The sequence below is a fragment of the Galeopterus variegatus genome, unplaced genomic scaffold, assembly GCF_000696425.1.
Source record: "Galeopterus variegatus unplaced genomic scaffold, G_variegatus-3.0.2 Scaffold2522, whole genome shotgun sequence".
Taxonomy (NCBI): Eukaryota; Metazoa; Chordata; class Mammalia; order Dermoptera; family Cynocephalidae; genus Galeopterus; species Galeopterus variegatus.
The window spans coordinates 33,173-60,431 of record NW_007728633.1 but is presented as its reverse complement, the minus strand read 5'-3'; the positions used below and the strand labels follow the sequence as shown (position 1 = coordinate 60,431).

Here is a 27,259-nt window from a genome sequence, read left to right as displayed (position 1 = left end):
GCTTTAGTGCTGTGATGGGTGGCCCAGATGGAAAGGATCAGAGGCTTGGGGTAAATAAAGTAGGTGAAGGTAGGTGGAACATGAGGAAGAGGAGTTCAGTGTAAATAAGTGGAAGTGCTGTTATTTTTTGTCCTCTCCTTTCTAGATCTTTCTAGGATATTCTATCCTGATACAGATTGGTTCCTTGCATTTACTCTTCAGATGAGGGTAAAAAGGACTCAAGAGCACCCAGTGGCAAAACTAAGATGTATTGCTTTTCTGAAATAAGTTTCCTTTTAATATCTTGTTTCCTGACTCCAGAAGAGTAGGGCTGAATAAAGACATTAGGGATGAAGAGGAGCTAGAAGCCCTGCTGTATCTACTTTCCAGTGGCAGAAAGAGCTGGCAGGCAATGGAAAGTCGGCTGGAGGTGGCACCTTGGTGATTGTCTGCACAAGGTCATGTGGGAAAGCATGTCCCATACATACCTCATCTACAGCCAACAATTTGTCGTCTTCGGCACCATTGGTACCTGGAATATCTTCAGCTGTTATCACATCAACCACCTTGGGTAGTTCAAGGGCCTCAGACCAATCAATTGATCTGAACAAAGAGAGATATTTAAGAAATAGAAATCAGCAAGCTTTGAGGACCCCAAACCTGAGGGAGGAATAGAGCATGGTTGAAAATCAAAATATATGACAACGAGTCCAGCTTAGGTCCTGACCAGTCAGAATGAGGCTGCCATGGAGTAGGTTCAGGAGATGCCCTGCTGGGCCAGGAAGTAATTCTTTAGCTAGTTGTGGGGGAGGTATTTGGGGTGGCCAGTGTGGCTGTGGCAAGGGATGTTCTTAGGCAACTTAGGACAGTGGCCATTCAGCATTTGGTGATGAAACAGGCATTTCAGTGTTTTATCACCAACTGAATATCAGCCCAATATTGGAGTTGTTCCTTTGAGCCGCGCCTGAGGCTGCAGCAGGGAGGGGAGGTTTAGTGAAGTTAGGATGGAAACAAGGGGCCCATAACTATGATTTTTATTCTCTCTTTCATGATGGGCATTTCTAGCTACTCTCCCTCCTTCCTCCTGGCACTGGCCATCTTTTCTTTATTCTTTCCATTTTAGGTTCTTCAGGTTCAGGACATTGCAGGAGAAAATGGGTACATTCCTCCAAGGGAATCCACAGGTATGTGTTTAAAAGGCTTTTGAAAGCTTTTTGTTTACTTACATGATTTTTGCATGAGCCCTGCTACTGGTCAACAAAGCCATGAAGAGTTCTTTATCCACCATGGGGATGTCATCGCAAAATACGGCTTCACCAGTGGCATGTTTAAGACCAGACAGGTGCATGATAGGGCGCCCAACTGGATCTTGGAGAGGTTGATGAGAATCCACACTCTACAGAGGAAGACAGGAGCTGCCCTAGAAACCCTTAATCTTTAGAAGTGGCCTGGCCAGTCACCAACATCCTGATTCAGGATTGAGAAATCAGACGGTCACCCTTGGGCAACAAACACTGCAGTGGATCAGATGATGAGTGTGACAATTTAATGATGTAACTAGAATGGGGAATTGCCATTTCAGAGATGTGGCAATGCCCTAGACACGGCCAGCCTTTTGGCAAAATGGTGAAGTAGGCGAAGGGGCACAGTAGCTTCTCCTTTCGGCATCTTCTTTTCCCAGGTGGTGCCCCTGGACCCCTTTCTTCAGAAATTTAGAAGCTCTCCCTCTCCTGCTTGCTCATCTTTCCAATGATCAACCTGTCTACATATAAAGTGGTGATGAGGCCTACAATGATATAGTTCCTGAGGGTGGGGGCCAAAATCTACACCAGAAGCCTGAGTATTGACCTGCTACTGGCAGAGGGTGGGGGGATGGCAATCGAGTCCCCCCCATGCAGATTATTCACCCTGGCTCCCTCTGTAAGTGGCACAAACACATCATTAGGAGTATAAGGAGACAGAGAAAGTGTTTATTCTGGAGCTCTTAAGGAAGGTGTGTGTGTGTGTGTGTGTGTGTGTGTGTGTGTGTGTGTGTGTGTGTGGAGGTGGGGTAGGGGAGGGGTTGTGCTCTAGCAAGAATAGATCATTTCTAAATCCTCCTCCTAGAAGGGTGAGGTCTGTTATTCGCAGGACTCTTGTCTGCTGACTGGAGATGAAATATTTGCAATCAAGGGTGGAGGTTGAACCTTCTGGCTTAGCCACTCTTCTGAGTAAACATCAAACAAATGCCCAAAGAATATCACTTGGAAGAGAGTATAATTATTAGTCAGGTGGTGCAGCCTTGAGTACATCTAGTGGCAGCTCAGGCCTGACCTTAGATTCCAGAGCCTCCCTGGCTTGCCTAAACAAAGAGCCAGTGCACTGAGCTAGAGAGCCAGAACTAAAAATCACAACTCTGGAAAGCTTGCTTGCTCGGCACACTCCCAATTCATCTCTTAGTTTCTAGGTTTCACGTAAATTAAACTCACTGACCTGGTATGTTTGGACTCCCTGGGGTATTGTGACTGGGAGATCTTCTAGAGCACTCAGGAATTGGTCTGAGATTTCGGGATAACGACTGCTGTCCTGAGAGATAATTCAGAACAAAAAGATAAGCTGGTTAGACTGTGCTTGGGTTTGTGCGAAAATGACTTGGCTCAAGTATGCATGGTAACCTGGATAACCCAAATCCACATTACCTCCCAGGGTTTCACTTTTTATGAATGTTTCTTGACCCTCCAGGCCACCCCACTTTCCATATAACGAGGACCTGGGCTGACTGGTTTGAATCTGATCCATCCTCAAGTTGCCCTGAGGAGGAAGAGGCCTGCCAAGGAAACTTGGGGCTGGATAAGCCATCCCAGAATAAGCAGGAGTCCACTGTACACAAAAGGCCCCAAATCTGATTATTTTTCTTGGGAACTCAGCCTTTCTGGGAGAGTAGTAGACTTGGTAAGACTGCTCTGGGTGCTGCTGAAACGTCTGTCTCGATTCAGAAATTAAAAGGCAGCAAAGATTATCCTGGAGAATGTGGTTGGTGAGGGTCTTCATCTAAGTCTAAAACTTGATGCTTTAGGAACAGTGGACCGTTGGGATGTTGTGTGTTTGGGGAACAGGGAGCACAGGTAGGGTGAGAGTTTTAATCATGGTCAGAGGAGGAGATGGAGAGAGAGAGAGAGAGAATGTTTTGCTTTGCTTAACTTATTCCAGAAGTTTACAGCCAGCAAATCTAGAAAGCTATTTAAATATTAGCCTACACATAGTAGTTTTGGTCTTTTTGAAAAATAAAATTTTATTTTACATTTTATATTGAGTAGAAAATTCTGGAATAGGCAAAATGAACCTATAGTGCTGCAAAGCAGATCAGTGGTTGTCTGGGCAGGGTAGGATGGTGACACAAGGGGGCACAGGGTACACTTTGGGGTGATGGAAATGTTCTATATCTAGTTGAGGTGGTGGCCACACAGGTATATACATTCGTCAAAATGCTCTGAATTTAAATAGGTGCATTTTATTGTATGTACATTTACTTCAATAAAGTTGATTTTAAAATTAAAAAATTGCATACTGGAGGCAGAGCAGGGGCACTATGATGTTTCAGTGCTCAGGGCACGCAGTAAAGATCTGTGGACTGAAGATAGTTTGGCATCTGAGCCTCCTGTGGCCCTTCAGGGCTGAATCCCTCCCTCAGGGCAGGAGGGTTGGCTGGGAACTGACAAGACCTGACTGGGAACAGGTGACAGATAATGGCTTAGGTTGCCCACAAGACAATTTGCAAAAGTTGTGGGAAAACTGTGAGCTTATGGTTACAAGGAGCTCATAAAAGCCAGATGTTATGGGTTGAATTCTGTCCCTCCCAAATTCATACGTTGAAATCCTAAACCCCAGTACCTCGGAATGTGACCTTATCCAAATAAGGTAGAATCTTTACAACAGAGGTAATCAATTAAAATGAGGTCATGAGGATGGGCCCTAATCCAGTATGACTGATGTCCTCACAAGAAGAGGAAGTTTGGACACAGGCATGCAGGGAGAATGCTATGTGAAGGCAGAGATCAGGGTGACACTTCTGCAAACCAAGGAACATCACAGAGTTCTGGCAAGCCACCAGAAACTAGGAGATTCTCCCTCCCAGCCCTCAGAAGGAACCAACCCTGCTGACACCTTATTCTAGGACATCTAGCTTCTAGAACTGTAGGATAATAAATTTCTGTTGTTTAAGCCACCCAGCCCGTGGTACTTTGTTACAGCAGCCCTAGCAAATGAAAACACCAGAGCACTTACGATCTTGTTCAGTTCCTGCAAAACCTCTAGGTAGAACTTGAAGAGGAAGCTGACTACCAGAGTCCTCCTGAATTCCACCTTGCCGCCCGGAGCTGAGCCTGGGAGGGAGACTTCGTCCAGAAGCAGCCTGCAAGCCTCATTGAGCATCAGCTCATTCCAGAGCCTGGCATGGGTAGAGACAGGAAGGCGCCAACTAGTTAAGGGGAGTCTCAATTACCTGGCATGCACTGGATATTGAATGGTGACATTTTAGGTATCCTGGAGTTTCCTTTTTTGAGTTGGAAAGAAACTTGGAAATCACCTAATCAAGCCTCCTCATGAAAACCAAGGCTTGGGGAGGTTGCATCGAGTGGCCCAAGGGTCAAGGCAGGGTGAGAATGGGACCTGTTCCATGGCAACATGAACCAAGCATGTTCCGGAGCCAGAATATGCTAGAACCAGGTATTAAATAAATAGACCATTATGGCCAATTCCATTATGATCTACACAGGACTCAGACTTGACTACTGCCTTTCCTGAGAAAGAAATAGAGTGCACCCAGCAGTGGAGCATTAGGTGCCACTCAGATGCTGCCCAGTGTGGGTTTGCTGGAGTATCGATCTGCATGAGAGAACGAGGGCCAGATGGAAAAAAAAAAATACCTGCCGGCTGAACTCAGGCCTGGACCATTTTTGTTGTATCCCTCCCCCAAAGAGTGGCATCCAATTAACTGAAGTCAAGTAAGATTTAGTTCATTCCACAAAATGATAGAAAGGACAAGCAGTGATTTTACATAATGGAGTTTCCATTTTCCCAGGGCTCTGCCAGCACTTGCCAGAGCCAAATTTCCACTTGTTTTCGTCAATGTCAAGTTTTGCCCTCAGAGTGCAGGGCTCACCGCTCACCTGCCCAGGAGCTGCTGGCAGGATTTGGGTGCGCTGACTGTGGCAGCCCCTAGTCCTCCGTAGGCAAGGCTCAGGTCCTCAATGGCATCTGTGCCTTCTCTGAAAAGGACCCGCATGCCAGCGTTCACATCAGGCAAGGCGTTTTGCTGGCACTGAGCCTGTCGAAAGGCTGACACAAATTCCCACTGTGGAAACAAAAACCACTGTGGGTTATCTGACATGTCAAAACTAACAGCATGGCTTCTTAGCGCCTTTAATTAATCATGTAGACTGAATCTAAAGGGACACAAAGGACAGTTGGCACAATTAGAGGACATTTTGTTCAAAGGGAGAATGGTATCCTCCCAAAGGCCCACCCCAAGGTCCTGGACATTCAAGAGACAGGGATCACCGTGCCCTTCCCTCTGATGCCCGGATGCCTCTGCGCGGTTTGCTGTGGAAACCCACACAGGGAAGGACACATTTCCACGTGTTCGTATTTCCAGGTGCCATTCCTTCTAGTCTTCAGACGCTTTTGTCCCCCAGGAGGATGGATGAGCCCTCCTAACACAGAGGCTTTTAAAGGTGGTTTGCTTGAAGTACAAAGGAGACCCACTACATTTCTTGGCTAGTAGAAACAATCACTTTTCAATTTGGCAAGTGGAAGGCCGAAAGGGAGCTGGACAGAAATTTCCCACAGCAGACTAGGGAATGTTGTGTCAGGAGCAAGTCAGGAGGGGGAGGGCTGCCCCACTGACCCCTTGGCACCATGCCCACTGGTGTGCTGAGGTGGGGTCAGTGACCATGGCCTGTGCCCCTAAGTGCATTTCCATCTGTGCAGCCAACAAGGGTGCTCATGCTTGAGTCTGCCTGCTCTTCTGTCTACTGCTTTTGCACAGATGTACATGGAATGGGAAGTTTCCACTCCAAAGGAAAAAGTAATGAACAGCCTACAGGGCTGGAGGCATAACTCAACACAGACTTCCTCCATAACCCGGCTGACGCCTGGCTTTTGATTGCTGTGAGTGTGCGCACGCGTGTGTCATATTGCCTCTCTCTGGGAAGACTGTCCTCTTGGATTCCGGTGCAGCTTTGGGAGAGGCGCAGGGTACAGGGAGTGAGGGCAGATGGTACCTCCGTAGCCTGCTGGGTGGCCATGTCAACCCAGGGGCTCCTAGGTTAGCACACATCTGGAGGCCGTTGTGCCCCCGTGACCTGTTGGGTTGGCCAGAGTGGGGAGTGGGAAGGCTGAGCTGAGCCTCCAGCTCCCTGTGGGTGAGGTCAGAAGCTCCATTCTACGGCCAGAGAGCTTTAACCCCTGGACACAAGTGAGGGGGTACTGAGGCATGGCCACAGCTGCCCCTCCCCCCTGCAGGCCCCACCCTACAGCTGAAACAACCACCCCAAATCCATACCCCAGAGCAGCTTGCCTGAGGCTGTCTGAGGGCCTTGGGGCTGGACCAGTCTAGTGGGACAGAAAACAGGTTTTCAGGGCAGAGCCATTTTTCTTCACCTGCTTTTAGAGTTCTGAAGATGACTGGACTCAGTTACGGAAAGCAGGCAGTGGAATTCTTACCTTTCGAGAGTGAGGGATATGGACAGATTCCAAAATTTCCTCTGGCTTAAGGTCTGCACTTGCCAACCCAGCAAGAAAATGTTCGTTTAGAGGAATCTGCCGTGTACCTTCTGTGGAAGAAAATGACATTTCTAAACAGTCGCAACAAAGAAAGTGAGATTATTTTGTACTTTTAAATGTCAGCAGTGCAGAAGAAAAGGTCAGCCTCCTCTACACAGATTGAGGCAGGGGTCTGAGGCTGTGGTAGAGCCGCAAGGGTCGCTGTTCTCTCCACAGGAAGGGGCAGCAGCTGCTTCCTGACATTTACTGTGATCAGAGAACACGCCACATGAACCGCAGGCCTGCCAGGCACATGTGGTTCTCATCTCTCAGCAGAGGCTGGTTAATGCAATAGAACCCATTCCACGCTGTAATCAAGGTAAGGGTGTAACTTGAGCCAGTGCAGGGCTCGTTCCCACTGTTAACAGTGTTCAGATCATTACATTTGCCTTTTGTTCGTGCTGCTGTTGTCAGCTCCTGAGACAGATACTTAGACCTTTGAAGCAAAGGAAACAATTAACAAAGCCTCCTTCCAGCTCAGCTGGCACCTCTTGGTGATCAGAGCCATACCCTCTGGCTTTAAATGCTGCTGTTGTCAGCTCCTGAGACAGATACTTACACCTTTGAAGCAAAGGAAACAATTAATAAAGCCTCCTTCCAGCTCAGCTGGCACCTCTTGGTGATCAGAGCCATACCCTCTGGCTTTAAAAAATGGCTTGTAGCAGTGCAGAAGGTTTCCTGAGATCAAACTATGGCGCATGGACAATGTGGTTCAATCCCTGGCACAATCAGCGCTGTGCTGGTTGAAATGTAGGTGTGGTCATGAGGGAGGGAGGCAGGAGTGCCCCAAAGGAGCTCCCTGGAGATCTCCGCCTGGCCCCCTGCCCTGCTGCTGGGCCAGCAAGCTGATCTACTTGCCCTCGCTGGGGCCGGGGCCATGCTTGTGGTTGAGATGGCTTTGGTTGAGCTGAGAAAGCAGAGACTGTGAGCCAGAGGTAACAACCAACACCCCACTAGAAGAACACTACTGTTACTGCTGCTGCTACTGCTAATACTTCTGTAGTAGAAGGCCCTGGAAGGGCACCATGCCATCCTTGGCTTTTTCTCTCCTGGATTTTGTGGGTTGATTCGGGGTCATCCCAGGCCACAGGTCTGGAGGACTCAGTGAAGAGCCTGACTTGGTCAGCAGGGTGAGCCTTTCCTCTAGTCCTTCTTGGCCAGCCTCATGCAAAGCTGGAGAGGGGAGAGCTTGGGGCATGAACTCATTTCTTGGCCACCAAGTCTCTCCTCAACATGTCTGGATTCCAGCAATGAGGGATTGGATAGTGTTAGCCAGCAAATACCTCAGGGAGGGTTACCGTGCCCATTCCTGGTTGGACACATCCCAGAAGTCCACATGGGCAGAGATGGTGATTGCTCCTCCTGGACCCCATACCAGGGATACTGTCAGCTCTCAGGAGGTGCCAGTGAGTCAGTGACTGGGTGAGTGGGAGGGACAGAGGGAGTGGATATTGGTTGTAGGTGGTTGGGGGAGGGGCAACAAAAGGACATTTCAGAGCTAGAGACTTTGGGGAGAGGACAAGATGGCCTGGGGAGAAGAGGCCAGCATGCTATTGAGAAATCAGACACACTGGGCCTCACATCTGCTATGGTTTTGATGTTTGTCCCCTCCAATACTCATGTTGAAATTTAATTGCCATTGTAACAGTATTAAGGGGTGGACCCTTAAGAAGTGATTAGACCATGAGGGTCCACCCTCATGGGTGGGATTGGTGCTGTTATAAAAGGGTGAGTTCAGCTCCCTCTTGCTCTCTCTTGCCCTTCCGTCTTCCACCATGGGATGACACAGAAGAGGGTCCTCACCAGACCTTGATTTTGGATTCCTGGCCTCCAGAACTGTGAGGAAATAAATTTCTCTTTATAAATTTCCCAGTCTCAGGTATTTTGTTATAGCATCACAGACTGAGAATAACATCCCATGCCTTCCTCTACAAGTGACCCTGGCTGGGAAGTTGAGCGGATTGGAGACTAGATGTGTGAAATGTCCAGCACAGCCTGGCATGTAGTTAGCACCCAGTTGAGGGGCATGTTAGCATACGTGAAGCAGCGTGAGTGTGCTGGGCACTTGGGGAGATGGGAAGGTGGTTTAGCAGGGAGCTGCCCCAAGGGAATGTTCCCCTCAGCCAGCAATTATAATTAATCACTGCCTTCCCCCTGCCCCCAGGGACCCACCATGTCCCGATGTCCACTGTGTGTCCTCACCAGACATGGCTTCTTACACACAAATGGGAAGGGGGGAAGGAAGGCGGATGAGTTAGAGGGCCCTGTGAGGGAGGCCTCAGACTGTCTGCTGGTGGAAGGAGGGCTGTGAGGAGGAGGAGGAAGCAGGGAGCAGTCCCTCAGGCCACAGGGACCTGGCCCTCACCTCAGCCTCTGCATACCACCCCTGCTGTTTACTGGCCTAGCAAAAACACATGAACTAACACGTGGGCTTACATGCGAGCCAGCTGAGCTTATGGTCCCAGGTTTTGTGCACATGTGTGCATGCATGTGTGTGTGTATGCTTGCATGTGTGTGGTGTCAGAAGGAAGCACCAGCCAGCTGTTGCATTAACGTGCCTTTCCCCATGAGTCTGAGGTCCCCATGGTGAATTGAGAGTCAGGGACCTGGGCTCTGACTTAAAGCAAGTCCTTAAAAAAAAAAAAATACAAAGACAAAAATCTTTAGGTGCTGTCAGAGTGTTCTGAAGTAGCTCACCTTCTGATATCAGATTGAGGGTAGCGTTGCCCACAGCAAGAATTGGATTCAGATCCGAATAGCAATGCCGGCTTATAATATGTCCTCCTAAGGACTAAGGAGAGAGAGTTAGCTTGGACATTCTGTCTCCCACAGGCACCTGCTTGTGGTCCTTTCAGTGGCTAGAAAGTGTCAAGAGGAATCTTGGTCTTTGCAGAGGGGACTCAGTCCAGAGTGTTGGGAGGACCCCTCCCACTGGCTCCTTAGACTCAGAAGAGGAACTGAAGGTAACTAACACTTACCTAACATTTGGTATGTTCCACATGCTGTCTAAGCTCTCAACAAATGAAGACACTGGGGCACAGAGAAATCATGAAACTTAACCAAGGTCCCCCAGCCAGGAGGTGGCAGGTCTAGGATTCCAACCCAAGCAGTGAGGCTTAGCGGCCCATTCTGAGTCACACCTACTAGGCCTTGGCCACAGTGCAGATGGCCACGGTGCGGCTGCAGGGATGCCATCCCGCCTGTGAACACAGGATCTCAGCCTCATCTCTCATGGGCCTCTGAAATGGCTAGCCCTCACATGGGCCACAGCAGCATACACACCGTTGACAGAGAATTGACATTTGCTCTCCTTGGGAGACTCACATGGATCTGATTGAATCTGTAGCATCTCAGAACATGGGAGAGAAATGACTGGCCATTATACTCAATACTCTCCTCCCCACATAGTGAAGGAATCTACAGGGACCTCCTAGGCTGCTGTGGTCTGGGCTGGAACATAGGTGAGGACAGGGAACCCCATTCCTTTATGAAAAGCTCAGTTTTAAAGTTCTTTTGTTTCCCCTGAGCTGGTATCTGCCTCCCTGGACTCTTACCTATTGATCATATTTCTTTGTGATCATATATAACAACACATCTGTCCTCAGGAGTCTATAAATATCTGAAAGCAGCTCTCATGTTCTCTTGAACTCTCCCAACTCCCTGTTCCTTTTTTTTTTCTTTTTCACATAGGTCCTACTTCTGTACCAATTCCTTTCTTGGATGTGGCTCCAACCCCTCATTCTCCTGCCACCATCTCCTTGCCAGGCTCCAGGATGTCTAGTCAGAGTTCCTGACCGGGGAGAGAACATTTTGGAATCACTCGAGAGCTTTTTCAGAGGAATCATGTCCTGCCCCAATTCCCCATATCCCAAGTATTTCTATGGGTATGTAGGAGAGAGAGCATTCATATTTTGAAAACCTATGTCTCTTTCCCTTCCTTCTGAGGTAAAAAAACAACCAGACCTTAAAATGTACCTCCCAGATGTGAGCATCCTTCTCCAGCTGTGGTTTGAACAGTACAAAGTAGAGAAAGCTACCCTCTTTGTTTTTAGAAACTATGTGATATGGGTTCATAGCGTCCCCCAAAGTTCCACATATTAGAAACTTAGTCCCCACTATAACACATAGTGTTACCAGGGTGGGAGATCCTATTATGGTAAGTGAAAGGTAGGGCCTTTGCGAGGTGATTAGATTGTGAGGGCCATGCCCTAGTGAATGGATTAATCCATTAATTGTTTAATGGTGGTCATGATTGCAGTTATGATGGCTTTAAGAGGAGAGCATGTGAGAAGGTTAGTCTCTCACTCAAGCCATCTGCTGTGTGAAACCATGCATTGCTGTGGAGAGTCACTACACACCAAGGAGGTGCTTACCAGGTGTGTTCCCTGGACTTTGGACTTCCCAGCCTCTGAAGCTGTAAGCAATAAATACTGTTTTTTTTTTACATATTACCCAGTTTCAGGTATTTCTGTTATAAGCTTCAGAAAAAGACTAATGCACTATACTTCTGTTAATGCAGCCTAAAACTGAATTAGGTTGACAGGCTTAACATGAAATTAGCAAAACCATGATGTCCTTTTCTCACCTGTGTTACAGCTTAACCACTCTAGAACTTGACTTACAATTCTCTCTTAAATATTTATTAAATAATGTTTAATTTAAAATATTTATTTATTATGCCTGTGTCAACCTGCTGAGACCTTTTTGGATACTGATTCTGCCAATGCATATTCCAACATTTTGGTGAGACTGAGAATTAGGCATGGTGTGACCAGTGATTGAAACTGAGAAACTTACTGCCATATTCCGGATCTGCTGACTGGCCAGACTCCTCAGGTGCTTCAGGAGGGCTCGGTACGTCTGAGTTTTCTCCTCTGTGAGCTCGGGTATCCTCTCAGCCAAGATGTCCTTCATCTGGGCCAGGCTGCAGCCAGCACCTATTGTCAGTCCTGGAAAGCAAATTGATTTTGTGGTTGACATGGGAGGGCTGCTAAATTGTAATCATGGCACCAGTGCTAGTGTTGGGCCAGTGCAGTGGCTTTCCACGTTGGCTGCACAGAGAGTCACTAGGAACTTAGAAACAGCACAAATGTCCACTCCCAGATCGACTAAATCAGAATCTCTGGATGTGGGGCCTTTTAAAAGGCTCTCCAGGTGGTTCTCCTATGCAGCCAGGCTTGGGAAGCCTGGGCTGGTCCACACTCTTCTTTGGACAGACAGGAGGAAATAGAGGCTAGAGAGAAGGAATGACAGTAACAACCTACAGGTGGCAGAGCCTACTAGAACTTTGCATGACCTATTGCTGACTGACCATGATGAAGCTATGCAGAATTGTTTTGTGATTAAGGGGGATAAATCTGATGGCATTAAAATAATGTCAAATGTCATTCAATTCCCTAGGTCATCCTCTAAAATCAATCATGCACCAATCAGAATGAACACAGCCCATGCAAGGAGCTGCCCCAGGCATTATGTCGGGTGTGGTTGGGTGAGGGGAAGTTGGGGGTTCCTGTGGAGGGGCCAGGGCAGCGATGGGAGAGCATCCAGGAGGATTGGGGCAATGCTACTGGCAAGGAAGTAATTCAAAATTTTAACAACCTCTCCAGCCATACTTGTGAGGATTGGCAGGGTATTAGCATGAACTTCAGGGTTTCTCTTGAGTAGGAATGAAACTCAATCTTCAGAAGTGCAGTGGTCACCCAAACCATCAGGGGGTGACTTAGTTGGCCTTTTAAAATGAATCCTTTACTTCCTGGGATTTTCAGAATGAAACACTGACACATAGAGTTTGATTTGCCATCAGTAGCAGGGTTAGGGTCTAATTACAGTCTGTTTTTATCAGGTTTCAGGATGGGCTTTGATTTTTCTCTTTAATAGAAGTTTATTATTATTATTATTATTATTATTATTATTATTATTATTTTGGCAGCTGGCCAGTAAGAGGATCCAAACCCTTGACCTTGATGTTACAACACCACACTCTAACCAACTGAGCTAACTGGGCAGCCAATATTGGCATTTTTTTTTGGTGGCTGGCTGGTACAGGGATCGAACCCTGGACCTTGGTGTTATCAGCACCATGCTCTAAACAACTGAGCAACTGGCCAGCCCTGATTTTACTCTTGATTAATCTTTGAGAATATTTTACCCTCCCACATAGTTGTATTTTATCAATACAAAAAAAGTACATGAAACAATACTCCCGCCCCCTTGCCAACACACCCTCACAAAACCCGAACTGCTTCAATAGTCTCAGCTGACTTTATAGATTAGGGAAACCACTGCTCCTTATTATCCTAATGCTAAGTACACTTTGCCTAAAAGTAACCAAACTGTCCCTCCTCTCTGCAATGTCTCAGCCTGCAGTCCTCACACCCTGCATCTGTTTCAGCATCTCATAAAATGCACGCTGTAATGTGGGACCCGATCCCACCCCAGACCATCAGCAATGATCTGTTGCTTCATTATCATCACAGGTTCCATTGGAAGCTGGTCTTTAACTTCTGCAAGAATCCTGGCCTTATCTTTGCAGGAGTGCTAGGAAAATGAAGCTTGGTTCCTGTCATACAATTCCTTCTCCCTAAGGAGAAGACCCAGATCCTTAGTAGAGAAGAAGCCAGAAACCAAAAGGCATCATTATGGCATCATTAAGGTCAGAAGCATCACACAGAACAGCATTGCCGCTTTTTATCTGACATTTGTAGAAAAGGGCAGGTCAGCCCCAGCAGGCATGAAATGCCAGCTGTCTGCTCTATTGCCTGAGTCTTCATGAGATTTCAAACCCAGTCTGAGGCCAGACAATCTGTTTTGGGGCTTTAGTTCAGCTATTTCCATTTCTCACATTATGCCTCACTTTGTGCTGGGCATGACACACTTTGCTTGGCTGTACTGAGAAAATACTATTTACTATAGTTTTATTCATATTTTATCCCATCTCTGGTCATAAAATCTGGCTTGAATTCCAACGGAATTAGAAAGAGCTTCTTTTTTATTTTTTATTTTTTTATTTTTTTTCCTTTTTGTCTTTTTTCGTGTCCGGCAACGGATTGCAACCCTCAGTGTCGCGCCCGTACCGGACCGGACTGGCAACGGGATCGCAATCCTTGGTGTTGCGCCCGCACCTCGCTCAGCCAGTGAGCAGGAACCGGTCTGTATGTGGGATCTGAACCCTCGGCGGGAGCGCCGCCGTGCTCCCAAGCGGCGCACTGTAGCAGTGCGCCACCGGGCCGGCCCTAGAAAGAGCTTCTGTTTGATTCTCAGAAAGGGGGGTTCGTTTTGACTTCATGTTTCTCGGGTTCATGGGCCTATGGGATAAACATGCAGCAACTTTCTAGAGCACTTACTATACTAAAGATTTTAAGGAAAAAAAGATGTATATTGAGCCAAACATATTTGTACTATGGATGAGCATGCAAAATTTAAACAAATGTTTAAGTCAAAATGACAGCTTCACACAAATCTATTTTCTGGGGGTGATGGGGGGACACATCTGGCCCCAGTGCACTCCTTCCCCTTCAGTGTCCTTCACTCTTCTGGGCTTAGTAGAAGTTTGAGAAGCATGGAAACTTTCCTGGAAGCCACTAGAGGGTACTCATGCTTTTATTTTCCGAGGCCCAGAGGCAGGCACATTGTTTAGTTTCCTCAGATTTTAGAATCTGGCTCTACTTTGGCTGCAGAGACCAAACCAAGCAGTCAATGCAAACAGCCAATTGGACAGGCTGTGGGGTGGAGCTGGGCTGGGGAGCGGGGCATCAGGAGGCCAGCAGTGGCGATAAGGAAATAGTTCTGAGTTGCAAGTGGGAAACCTTGTAACCTGACCACCAGCCAGCTTGGGGACCTTGGGCGTGTCCACTCTCCTTTCATGTCTTGGCTTCCTCATCTATAAGATGAGAAATTTGGGTTATATTGGAGGATTTTGAATTGTGCTCAGGGGGCTCAGAGAAAGGGAAGGATGATGAAAAGTCTTTTGAACAGAGCAGCTTATTTTATTTACTTATTTTATTGAAGATTTGTTTGAGGACAGGGATGTGGTGCTAAGGAGAAGTTTGAAAATAGCAGGGCTAAATGATGCCTGCGGTGAGGAGCAGGCCAAGGGCCTCCTGCCACAGCCTTCTGTGTAGTGCTCTGGCTGGCTGTCCTCCCGACCGTTCCATTCTACTCTTCCCTCTTCCTCTCCCTCCCTTCTGCCATTACCAGGCTTTCAGGCCAATCGAAGCACATTTCTCTGTTTTTCTAAATGGCATTCAGGTATGCTACCTGAATTGTCCCAAGACTGAAGCTGTGAAGCCTTCTTGTTGGGCAAAATCCAGGAAGGGCTCCTTCCCGTGCAAATGGGTGGGGTCAGATAGGGAAGGGCAGGCTTGCTGGTCTACAGTGATCTAAGTGTGGCTGATGATGGTTAGAGGCCAGGAAGGCAGGACTCCTGGACGGCAGTGTTGCAGCCCTCCCCTGCCCACCCCTGTCCCTCCCAAACACACAGTGACCTACAGGTCAAATCTTGACTAAAGCTTTCAGTTCAGTCAATTTCCCTGTTGCCTAAGTTAAGGAAGTCATCATTACCACTGCGTCCATTACATTCAAGTTCCTGACCCATTCATTCATTCATTTTTTCCATTAATTCATCAGCCATGGACTGAGCACTTACATGCATGAACAGGACTAGAACTCTGGGGGATGAAGAAAGGAGGAAAATAAGGTTTCCTTTGTTTAAAGTTCTGCCATGCATTTGAATGTGGAGTTTTGTGTGTTTTCTTCCTACATTGTGAGCTCCACCTTGCTTGATATGGCACTCTGCACTAGTGGGCTCTTGATGGTTTTGTAAGTGGCTGTGGTGCTTGCCCAGGCAAGTATTTGTCCCATTTGTCCCCTTGCCACTGTCCCCATGAGACAAGTAGCATGCAAGTGCCAGACAATATTTCTCCTACTTTTCCCTGCAAACATCCTCTCTTTATGGAATTGATTGTCTAATTGGTGGGCAGCACCTGTTCTCTCTGGCTGTTTTCCCATTAAAGTGACACTGCAAATTTATTGTCTCTGGGTCACCATGGCATTTTATTTTATTTTATTTTATTTTATTTTTTCCGTGTCCGGCAACGGATTGCAACCCTCAGTGTCGCCCCCGTACTGGACCAGGACCGGCAACGGGATCGCAACCCTCGGCGTTGCCCCCGCGCCTCGCTCAGCCAGCGAGCGGGAACCGGTCTGCATGTGGGATCCGAACCCTCGGCGGGAGCGCCGCCGCGCCTCCCAAGCGGCGCACTAGCGCAGTGCGCCACCAGGCCGGCCCCCACCATGGCATTTTATAGGCAGGAATACTGCAGGTGACTGCAAGGTCTTGAATGATACCATTCGGATACCTCATATTCCCCAAAAAGATTTTGACAGAAAGGTTTCACCGGGGGCGGGGGGGGGTGTAATATCTAAAAATATAGGAAAATGATGAAGAATTAGAAATAGGCCTGACTAGACACATGATGAGGAGGTTCTGAGTTATTTGACGAGTGTAAGTTTATGGCAGGGATGGCTTCATTGACATCTCACTAAAAACACCAGGAACTCACCGTCACTTGTTTTAGTCACTGTAGTCAGCTCAGATATCCTAGCAGGAGAGAGCAGAATTGGGTGAAAATGTCCTTGTGATTTCATTGCAGGTCCTGAAGAGTAAACAGATTTTAGAGATAGTTAGGAAAGAGAAAATGCCTCGTTTTTGCATTGAAATTTTCTCATAAAAATAGTCAGACACAAATTTTAAAGATTGACAATAGCTGTGTATAGATGTGAAAGCAGTGGTCATTAATCCCTTCTGAATAAATTAATAGAGCATGCACTCCCCATATATGCATTTATTTATTTACACGCTCACTGCATTTATGTAAAATAGGAAATAAAAAGGATGAGAAGCTCTTAAAACACTCTTGCACATAGGCACTGCAAAACATACATAAGAATATTTATAATAGCCCAAACTACTGGAAGCAGCGGGATCTATTTCAACAAACTGTCCTTCAGCAATAGAATGGATGACAAGCTGTTCCACGCTCCTTCAGTGGAATGTAACACAGCTACATGCCACAGTTGGGTGAATCTCAGGCCAAGAATGTCGAATGATCAAAGCAAATTACAGGAGAATAATACGGTATCAGTCTATTTATGTGAAGTTCAAAAATATGCAAAACTAAATGATATGTTGTTTAGAGATTCAAATATATGTGGTAAAATTATAAAAATAAGGAAGAGACTAACCAACACAAAATTCAGGCTAATGAATCCCTTCAAGAGAGAAGGTAAAGGAAGGGGGTGTGGTTTAGAAGGGCCCACAGGTGGGGGGGGGACTTTCAAAGTTCTTAAGATGGGCGTGGTACTGGCCAGCCACCAAAAATAAACAAGCAAGTGAGGGGGCCCATATGGGTAGCTCAGTTGGTTGAAGTGGGTGTGGGCGGTAACTGAGTGTGTATTGCATTCTAATATGTCTGCTCAATATTTAACAAAAACAAAATAAAAATGTACAAGATAAATTAAATGATTACAGAAAAACTCCTTTAATTCCTTTTCCCCCCACCTCAAGGGATCACCCTGCATACTACCAGGTACATGTACATCCAACTTGGAGACCGCCAGCTTTACTATAAAGGATGAGGCTTTCATCCCTAAAAAGCAGTTTTTGTAGACCAAGAACAGAGTAGGGGACAGGAAGTTCAGTTCAGCATCAATGGTGGAATGAGAACCATTGCAGGCACTCACCTAGTGAGGTGTTGCCGAGGATCAGAGGGGCTTCAGGGTGTTTCACTTTCAGCTCCAGGAGATCCTTGAGGGTCCCAGGGGAGATCCAGGTAACCCTCTCTCCATAAAAGGTCAGGGTTCGTTTTTCTGGGTTCTCTGCCATCCTCTAAGGGCAAATGACAAGCATGTGTGTTCCTGTGCACACCTGTATACAAGGTCCCAGGAGGAGGTATGTTCCTCTAGAGAGATTTCAGGTGTTCCAGGGTCCACTTGCCAGAATAGATACTATGTCTGTGGTCAATGCCTGGATTCCTATAAATAGATGGCTTTTTGGGAACAAGTGACAATATAAGCTGGCACCTGTTACTGACCATTCAGTATGGATTAATTTAGCATAATTTAGTCTCATGGCTTTAAATATCATAATTATAAATGCTCCTAAATTAATATCTTCATCCTGGACTTTTCCTCTGAAATCCAAACTCATATCTAAATGAGTGCTTGTTGTTGCCTCTTAGATGTGTAAAAGGCATCTCAAATTTAATTTCTTCAAAACTGAGCTCCTTATATCTAATCTCCTTCCAAGCCCCTGAAAAGGAAACCCCAAAAGGAAAAATACTCTGTCCTCCAGAGGTCTTCCCCATCTTTGTAAATGGCCACTCCACCCTTCCAGCTGGCCAAGGCCCCAGAATCAGCCTTGACTCCTCTCCCTCTCCCATACCCCCATCACATCCAGTAGCAAAGCCTGTTGGCTTTTCTTCCAAAATATATCCAGAATTCAATTGATTCTCACCATCCCCACCCCAGCAGCCTGGCCCAGCCACCACCATCTCTCAGGATAGCATTGGTCCCCTGGTGGGGCTCCACGTACCTTCCCTTGCCTCTCTGCAGGCTATTCTCAACACAACAGCCAGAATGATGCCATTGCAACCTAAGAAGGAGCATGCCCTCCTCTGCCCTACCCCACAATAGCGTCTCCTCTCACACAGGTGCCCAGCAGCATTAAGTCCAGCCTGGTCTGGCCCTGACGGCTTTCTGACCTCCCCTGGCTCACTCAGCTCCAGCTGGGCTGGCCTCCGCTCTGTCCCTTGCTCAGGCCAGGTGTCCTCCCGCCTGCAGGGCCTTTGCACTTGCTGATCCCACACGTGGATTGTGCTTCCCCCACATATCTTCGTGGCTGGTGTCCTCACTTCCTTTCAGATTTTCTTCAAGTGTCTCCCTCTCAGAGAAGTCTTCTCTGTATTTAAAATTGTAACTCCCTGCATCTAATCCTCCTTCTCTGTTTTATTCTTTTCTTCTTAACACTCTCACTTACTAACACTCTCCATCTTTTATCTATTATTTTGCTTATTGTCAGTCTCTCTCACTAGATTACAAGCTCCTCCAGGGAGCTTTTTGTAAGTTTTGTTTCCTGGTGTTTATTCAGTACCTAGAACAGTGTCTGGCACTTTGCTGAATGGATAAATATTTGTTGAATGGATAAATGAACACATTAGAACCCCTTCAGAAGTAGGTATTTCATAGAATGGGACTGCTGGATGCCTGAGGAGAAAGACGCAGATGCTGACGGGAGGAAGGGAGACGCACAGTGGGGCTCCTGGGGGTGCCCCTTGGGATCGATGTACTGGAGTGGCTGGGAAGACCACGTGGAAGCTGAGCAATGCTGTACCACCTGGACAGTCAATAGCGACACATTCCAGAAGACAGTGATACGAGTGAGGATGGAATCATTTAAAAAGTAGCCTCAGCTGAGGTTTCAGGGAATGTTTCCAGGGGTCAGCCAGGGCTTGGTGAGCTGGGGAGGGAGAAGGCATCTTGCTCTGATCAAACATTTCCACACTTTGACAGTTTCACAGGAAGGAAAAATGGATGGTTTTATGAAACTGAGTTTATAATGGGTGATATCTAAACGAGTGCATAACATACTCAACTCATCTTACCAAGAGTTCTGGAGGAAATATGAGCTCCTGGGTAGGGTCCAAGGGCTGGAAGTCCTCTTTTGCAAACAGCTCCGTGCAAATCTGTATAAAGGGAAGAAGCAGATGGCCCTGTCAGCCCTGCTCAATTAGAAACAGTGTGTAATTCTTTACAGGAATTAGACAACATGAACATAGTAAGAACTCTCCTACTCTCCTGGTACAGGGAAATAGTTCACACCAAATAATTTAAAATGAGAATTTTGTAAGAGAGATCCTGATTTATCACTAATGTGATACTAAAGGAAAGAGTATTCTATGAAATACTCCAAAGAGTATTGTGGGAAACACCAAGACATTCTATAAAAAACTATCAGAAGTTAAGTAAGTTTGGGAAGTTCTCTCCACTGTGCCCAACCACTATTCTTTCCCCTGCCCAGTCAGGATTCAAGATGCTAAAAGCTCTGAAAAGTCTTGTAATTTAAGTAAAAATGACTCTAAACATACGTGCCCACGTATGAACACATACAATCTGACTTTAATGAAAATAGTTAACATTTACTGAGTGTTTACATTCCACGTGCTTTTACATGTATCGATAATTTATTTAGTCTTCACGATAATTGTATAAAAAAAGTAGATCATTGGGCCGGCCCGTGGCTCACTCAGTAGAGTGCGGTGCTGATAACACCAAGGCCCCGGGTTAGTGCTTTTACATGTATCGATAATTTATTTAGTCTTCACGATAATTGTATAAAAAAAGTAGATCATTGGGCCGGCCCGTGGCTCACTCGGTAGAGTGCGGTGCTGATAACACCAAGGCCCCGGGTTCGGATCCCACATAGGGATGGCCGGTTCGCTCACTGGCTGAGCGTGGTGCTGACAACACCAAGTCAGGGGTTAAGATCCCCTTACCGGTCATCTTTTAAAAAAAAAAAAAGTAGATCATTATTTCCATTTTGCCCATCAAGAAACTAAAGCACAGTGAAAATTTACCCAGCTTGTAATCCTGTTTGAATTAGATCTGGGTTAGTTGTGGGAAACACTTATTGCTAGGAAACATTCTTGAAGAGGTCAGGAAAATTGGGAGAGAATCATGGGATGCAGGGGCGGAGGCAGGTGCGATGCAGAAGAGGAAACGTGGACATCAGAGGTAGACAGATCTGGGTTCAATCTCAGCTTGGCTCTCTGACCTTTCCAATGGAGAGGTGCTTAACCCCTTTAAAGAACAAATGGAAATAATCCATATTTTGAAGGGTAATTGAATAGGTAAAATGACCTGACATTTGAATAATACTCCCCTCTTTTTCTATCTCTCTGAGGTCTTCCATGGATCCAGAAGGAAAACTAGTAATTGTTCCTTGTCAGGTTCTTAGTAAGGCCACAGATTGAGGCATTATAGGCCCACATCTAAATGATCAGTTTTGCATTAATTGGAATTAAAAGCATAGGCAGTACTTGGGGGCAATAATATGGTATATCTCTAAATCCCAGAAATAAGATTGTGCCTGAGAATTACAATGTAAAAGAAACAATGAATCAAAGCCGAGAAATGAAAAGTTCCCTAAACAGGTCCTAGGTCAAGACTTAAAAGTTACCCAAATGGAAGACACTAACATAGATTAGAGAGAAGAGAGAGTCACAGGGGCACACACCTAGACAACCAGCAGGTCCACTCTGGTGGAAGGAGGGGTCTTCTATGACACTACCCACTAAGACTATGCAACTGCTCTGTGTCTATCACTATAATTTGGCTTTCTATGTCTGTTTCTCTGCAGGGAAAGGATGTGTGGCTCAGCGACTACAAGATCCACTTTACAATTGTGTTTCTCTTTATAAATGAATATCGGGGCACTTTTCAGTGAGGTCTTCCATGGATCCAGAAGGAAAACTAGTAATTGTTCCTTGTCAGGTTCTTAGTAAGGCCACAGACTGAGGCATTATAGGCCCACATCTAAATGATCAGTTTTGCATTAATTGGAATTAAAAGCATAGGCAGTACTTGGGGGCAATAATATGGTATATCTCTAAATCCCAGAAATAAGATTGTGCCTGAGAATTACAATGTAAAAGAAACAATGAATCAAAGCCGAGAAATGAAAAGTTCCCTAAACAGGTCCTAGGTCAAGACTTAAAAGTTACCCAAATGGAAGACACTAACATAGATTAGAGAGAAGAGAGAGTCACAGGGGCACACACCTAGACAACCAGCAGGTCCACTCTGGTGGAAGGAGGGGTCTTCTATGACACTACCCACTAAGACTATGCAACTGCTCTGTGTCTATCACTATAATTTGGCTTTCTATGTCTGTTTCTCTGCAGGGAAAGGATGTGTGGCTCAGCGACTACAAGATCCACTTTACAATTGTGTTTCTCTTTATAAATGAATATCGGGGCACTTTTCAGTTTAAATATCATGTTCTTTTAACTTTGGTTAAAGTGAATCAAGTGTTCTGTAGAGCCCAATCATGGCCCAAGTTGAATTCCTGAGATCACAAAATTGAGAATCAACTTTAGAATGTATTGAGCCTACCAAGGCGCCAATTGTGAAGTGGTCGTGGCAGGTGTAGCCCACTCTCATGGATAAACCCCTCTCTTCCATTGCGCACTTTCTTCAGACCCAAATGAGGTGACAGTGGGAGCCAAGAATGGGAAAAAGGAAGGTCTGAAGAATGGAAATAGATTCAGGAAGGAAGGATGGGCACAGTTTTGTCCAAAGCCAGCTGTGTGCTCTTAGATATCCTTGTTTATAAGGAGCCAGATCTCCATTTTATCCTATATTTCAACTTCTCTAAGTAATTCCTTTAAGAATTTGGCAGTGGTTCTTTTTTGGAAACTAGTGTCTCTCAGAGGGCAAAGCCAGAGACTCAAATGTTTAAGGCTGGACTTCCTAGTTATGGGCTGTTAACCTGCCACATGACTTTGGAAGGCTCCTCAGCCTTCCTGAGGTCACAGCGCCCTCTCTCTAGAAAGGATGAGAGACGGTGATAGAGTATGACTGCGAGAGTAGGGCCAGGGACAGAGATCCGTTTTCACCTGAGGATGTGACTCATCCATAGTTGGGGGAGGGGTTTCTTCTCTTATCTGAGTAATTTTGTTGTCCTGGTGTTGCAGTGTTTCAGACTGTGAAGGGGAAAATCAGAGTATGGGCTTTGGATCAACACCTTACCCAGTTCCCAAATGCACTTTATTTGTGCATGTACTTTGCACAGTTGTAGTAAAGTAGAGAACGACCATTGAAACTAACAAGCACAGTGTCAACTCTGGGCCAGCATTAAGCAAGATTAACAGCGAGATGACAAACAAAGGGACTCACGTCACTTCTTCTGCCAAGTGAGGAAGAATCGTTTTCTCCCTGATCCAAGCAGCAATTTCCTGGTCCTTTCTGTTGACAGCCATTTGACTCCTAAAAAGGTGAAATGCCTTAGATTAAAAACTTTTTTTAGTTGGGAAATAGGCACATGCCCTGAAAGGTTTAGCAGTTTAAATGAGACTTTAGACTTCTGTAGCCACTTTTGGTAGTTTCTATTGGAACAAGGATAATCACAAGGCCTTTCTTCTTTTGTTTTATTTTTTAAGATAAAATGATACATACAGAATATATAAATATATAATATGATATAGAATATATATAATCTATAATATATAGTATAAATGAATAATATAGCTTATAGAGAAGTATAAAAGAATAAACTGTCATTACTCTATTCCATTGATGGTATTTTAACATAATATGTATTTGGGACTGTGCTGTATTTATATAGTACATAATATTTGAAAACTTTTGTTTATTACATGTGCAGCTTTGTGTACATATATGAATCTTTTTAGGTTAATTTCTATTGGTAAAATTAATGTTTTTCAGGCAATAACCATTTATCCAGTCTCTAGCATATATAAGATTCAATGACATTGAATATTATAATTCATATAGGGCCTTAAGAAAAATTTTAAAAAATTAAAAAAAACAGGGAGACCATTTTGGTAACCAGATCTCCCAGACATTTGGGGTCAGTGTGGGGCTGATGGGGAATGTGATGACAATGTACCATACGGCAGGTTTCCATTTGACGGCTCTTTCATTTTCTATTTCCTCCAAACTTACCTTTTGTATCTTTTTCCTCAAATAATTTCTTCTAAGTACCTAGCAAAATACTTTCTTCCAGACACTTCAGTTCTCTGTCTCTGCCCAAGTGTCTCAAGCTGCCATTTTCTTAATTCTGCCCAAGAAGCAAAGACAGCTGGCCCAAGCAAGCAGCGCTTCCTCTGTTACTCAGAGCTCTGAGAGCTTCCATGATGGACTGTGCATCAATCATAATGGAAAAAAAGCCAGTTTCCTTTTGACCCGGTAGATATAAACCTTGCGTCTTCCCTATGGGACTGGGTTGCTTTCGCCCATTAAAGTCCCATGGGACCTGTTGGCTACATTTTTGCCTTTATCCCCAAAGTCTGTGCACCTGGAAAGGTGAATAACATCCACATCCACAGGGAAAGAAGTTTCCTTTAACTCCCTTTATTTGTATTTCATAAGTGCTTTTCCTCTTACACCAGCAATTTGCTGGGCTTACAAGCTCTTCATTTAATTTCTCAGCTTGACAACTTTGGCTCCCCCATGTGGCAGTAGAGGTCTGGGACAGGCATACATGGGTGACCCGCTGGGCTCTGGGGCATGGGACACAACTTCTGGCTCATTTCCAGGTGAGGGGCCTCAAGCACCTGTGTGGGCACCTCAGCCTGAATGTCCAACCTGGCTTCACTTCCTTCACAAACAGCCACTTGTTGGCCACCCTTTAATGTAGCGGTGCAGACACTGGCTGTTATGATCTCCTGAGATGGACACAGAAAAGAGGCTTATGTCAGGCCTGGGAGTGGGGTCAAGGCCATACGTGAAGAATGATCTAGAAAAGGGGTGAAGGCTCCAGGTGGGCAAGTCATCTTGGCCTCATGGACTCCTGAGAATGGGTGAAGCTGGACCAGAGAGGGGTCCTCTAAAGTGTGGGGTCCCTTTTGCTTGGGTCTCAGGGCTGTACTGCCCACATCTGTCCTGCCCTCAGCAGAGGGCCATCAGAGGTATCTGTCTGCTCTCCCTGTCAAACACTATTCACAGTGTCAACAACATCCTCAAGAACAGTTGCAACTGTTTGTTGAACTCTTACTAAGTGCCGAGCAAGGCTCATTGGATTTTCACCACAGACCATTTTGTAGACAAAACACTCTGTGTTCTTGCACTTGGAGTGAATTTTGAATTCCAGTCTGCATATTCAGCTTCTTTATTTGCTCACCCCTTCCCAGCTGGTGGGATTCCTGGAACTAACCTTGCCTCACCAAGGCAAACTCCATCTCCTTGCTTGTCTACCTGGGCTTGCTGGAGCCCTCCTACCTGTCCTGTCCAGAAGTCTCGCTTATCTAGCCGTGGACAATGTTTGGATGGCCAGTTAGATCACCTGACTTCCCTCTGTGGTTTTGATTGGACAACATCAAGGGTAGTGTAAAGTTCACCCAATTCTCCAGAAATAGCTACAACTCGTGAGTCAGCTGGAGCTAACTGACTTGATCTCATTGTCTATTTATATGGTCTAAAAAAATTCAGTTCCTGTGTTTGCAGCCTCAACCACCTGCCACTGTTATTCTTGCTCTGGAGGATTTCCCCCCAGTCACCTACTCACCATGCAGAAGGTCCTCCCACTCTCAAGAATTGGCCGATACCCAGTGCAGCGGCATAGATTACCTAATCAGAGAAGAAGCATGGCTATCAATAGGCTTTGTTTTTACTGGTTTCTTTTGAAAGTTGAAACAGATCCAGTCTTTTTTGGAGAGTATTTTAATGTCTGCCAAACTGCTTAATGCTTTTTTCTTCTACTTAGAGTATTATCTTCCCCACTTCAATTCCAGTTTTATTCTCTGTCCTAAAGAAGATGACAGTCTAGCTGGTGAGCTTACTTTCATCCATCTATTAATTTATTCATTCACATGAATCTATTGACAACAACTATATATCAGACACAATGTAAAATGGTGGGGATCCTAAAAAAGAAAACATAGGCAATTTCAAGGCACTACATGAGCAAGTATCACACCTTGGACAGTGGTGCTCCTCAGTGGATTTTAGGTCATTGCATCAGAATCTCCTAGGAGTATTTGTCAAAAGTGCAGATCCCTGGCCCTGCTCTAACTCTCCTGAATCAGAATGTTTGGGGTTGGCCAGGGGTCTGCACTTAAGAGGTCTGCAAGTAATTCTATTGCACTGTAAAGTCCTAGAAAGTCAGGTTTCCCAGGATGAAGGCCTGGGGGTCGGGGTGGAAGAGGGTCAATGTGGAATAGAGTTCATCTGGAAAGGCTTGACAAGGAAGCCTGGGCTTGAGTGATGAGCAAGCTATGGACTGGTGGAGAGCAGGGCAGGGGCATGCAAGGTTCTCAGAGCAGTGCAGACAAGGTGCAGAAGAGGAAATGTGCAGAGGTTGGGAGGAGACTGGCCTGCAGGGAGTCATGCAAAGGAGGAGGAAGCATGAGTGAGTGAGGCCAGTGGATGGACTTCTCTGAGTGCCTGGTGAGGAAGTGAGGCTTGGCCACGCTTTAGGCATGAGGAGCTGCAGAAGGACCTCAAATAGGAGAAGGACCTAAGGGAGGTGGGGATTTTAGATGACTAATCTTATTTACTGTATTGGAGCAGAGAGAGTCAAGGATGTCCACCAGCAGCTGGCAGGTTAGGAGAGTGTGTCTGTGCTCACCTGTCAGCCTTCACCAATCTAAGAATTAGCTTATCTAACAGGTGACTTGTTTAGGGATTATTGACACCTGAAGATGGTATTTATTGATCCTGTGAAAGAGATATGTTTATACATTTCTCTTTAGTAACTTAAGCCTATAGCACATTTTAAAGGATTCTTTTGATAGGTGAAGGACTCTGTTAATGGGTTGAATTCCCCCTCCCCCGCAAATATGTTGAAATCCTAACCCCTAGAATCTGTGAACATGACCTTATTTGGAAATAGGATCTCTGTAGATGTAATTGAGCTAAAATGAGGTTATGCTGGGTTAGGGTAGTCCCTAATCCAGTGACTGGTGTCTTTATAAGAAGAGGGAGATTTGGACACAGACACATGGGGGAGAAGGCCACATGAAGACGGAGGCATAAATTGGAGTGACGCATCTATAAGCCAAGAGATGCCAGGGACTACTGTCAAAGACCAGAAGCTGGAAGAGTCAAGGAAGGCTCCTCTGCTAGAGCCCACATGGTGTGGCCCATGTGCAGCGTGTTAGTTCTGCGCAGGCTGCTCCAGACATGTGCTCTGATCAGCAGGGGACAGCTTGGGCATCTCTACTCTTGGGTGGACTGTAGCTACTTTAGAAGTAACCGAAGCATAGGGCCTGCGTGGGGTTGGGATGATGCTCAGGGGTGGGTGGAGCAGCTGAACACCTGGCCTTGGGTGGGTGGTGGGTTTTCTCTTGGTCAGACCTACCCCCTAGGGATTCCATGAGCTGCTCCTCTGAGGGCTGCGGGTGGTTCCTGAGCAGCGTGTACATGGACATCACCATCCCAGGGGTGCAGAATCCACACTGGGTGCCGTGGCTCTTTGCAATCCTCTCCTGGGAAAACACACATGCATGGTCACAGTGCACCTACCTGCTGACACCAACTCTCACCAGGGTCCACAGCCTGTGTCTCCCTTGTCATGATGGAACCCACTTCCTGAGCAAATGTAGCTCATCCCTGGGATCAGAGTCTGCCAGTGTCCCTTTTCCTAGGCTGCTCCTCTAGCATTATAATCACTTCTCAAGGTTAAGTGCTCAAACTCTTCTAATTTGGAATCAGCAGTGTGTAGCCTCCATTCCCAGAGTGAGAA

The 27,259-nt window shown here is 46.0% G+C and overlaps 1 protein-coding gene across 1 annotated transcript in view; it reads right to left on the bottom strand.

Annotated features, from left to right (window-relative positions):
* AOX1 (aldehyde oxidase 1) overlaps positions 1-27,259 on the bottom strand; it is a 105,111-nt gene that overhangs the window by 70,529 nt on the left and 7,323 nt on the right. The window contains exons 5-18 of the mRNA XM_008582123.1: positions 26,876-27,002; positions 25,082-25,143; positions 22,732-22,821; positions 19,440-19,520; positions 17,521-17,665; positions 16,341-16,433; positions 11,578-11,729; positions 9,478-9,571; positions 6,682-6,791; positions 5,127-5,311; positions 4,231-4,405; positions 2,452-2,544; positions 1,206-1,375; positions 468-582 (exon numbers count right to left, since the gene is read on the bottom strand). Of these exons, the coding sequence (XP_008580345.1) occupies positions 468-582; positions 1,206-1,375; positions 2,452-2,544; positions 4,231-4,405; positions 5,127-5,311; positions 6,682-6,791; positions 9,478-9,571; positions 11,578-11,729; positions 16,341-16,433; positions 17,521-17,665; positions 19,440-19,520; positions 22,732-22,821; positions 25,082-25,143; positions 26,876-27,002 (1,692 nt within the window). The remainder of the gene's footprint in view (positions 1-467; positions 583-1,205; positions 1,376-2,451; positions 2,545-4,230; positions 4,406-5,126; positions 5,312-6,681; positions 6,792-9,477; positions 9,572-11,577; positions 11,730-16,340; positions 16,434-17,520; positions 17,666-19,439; positions 19,521-22,731; positions 22,822-25,081; positions 25,144-26,875; positions 27,003-27,259) is intronic.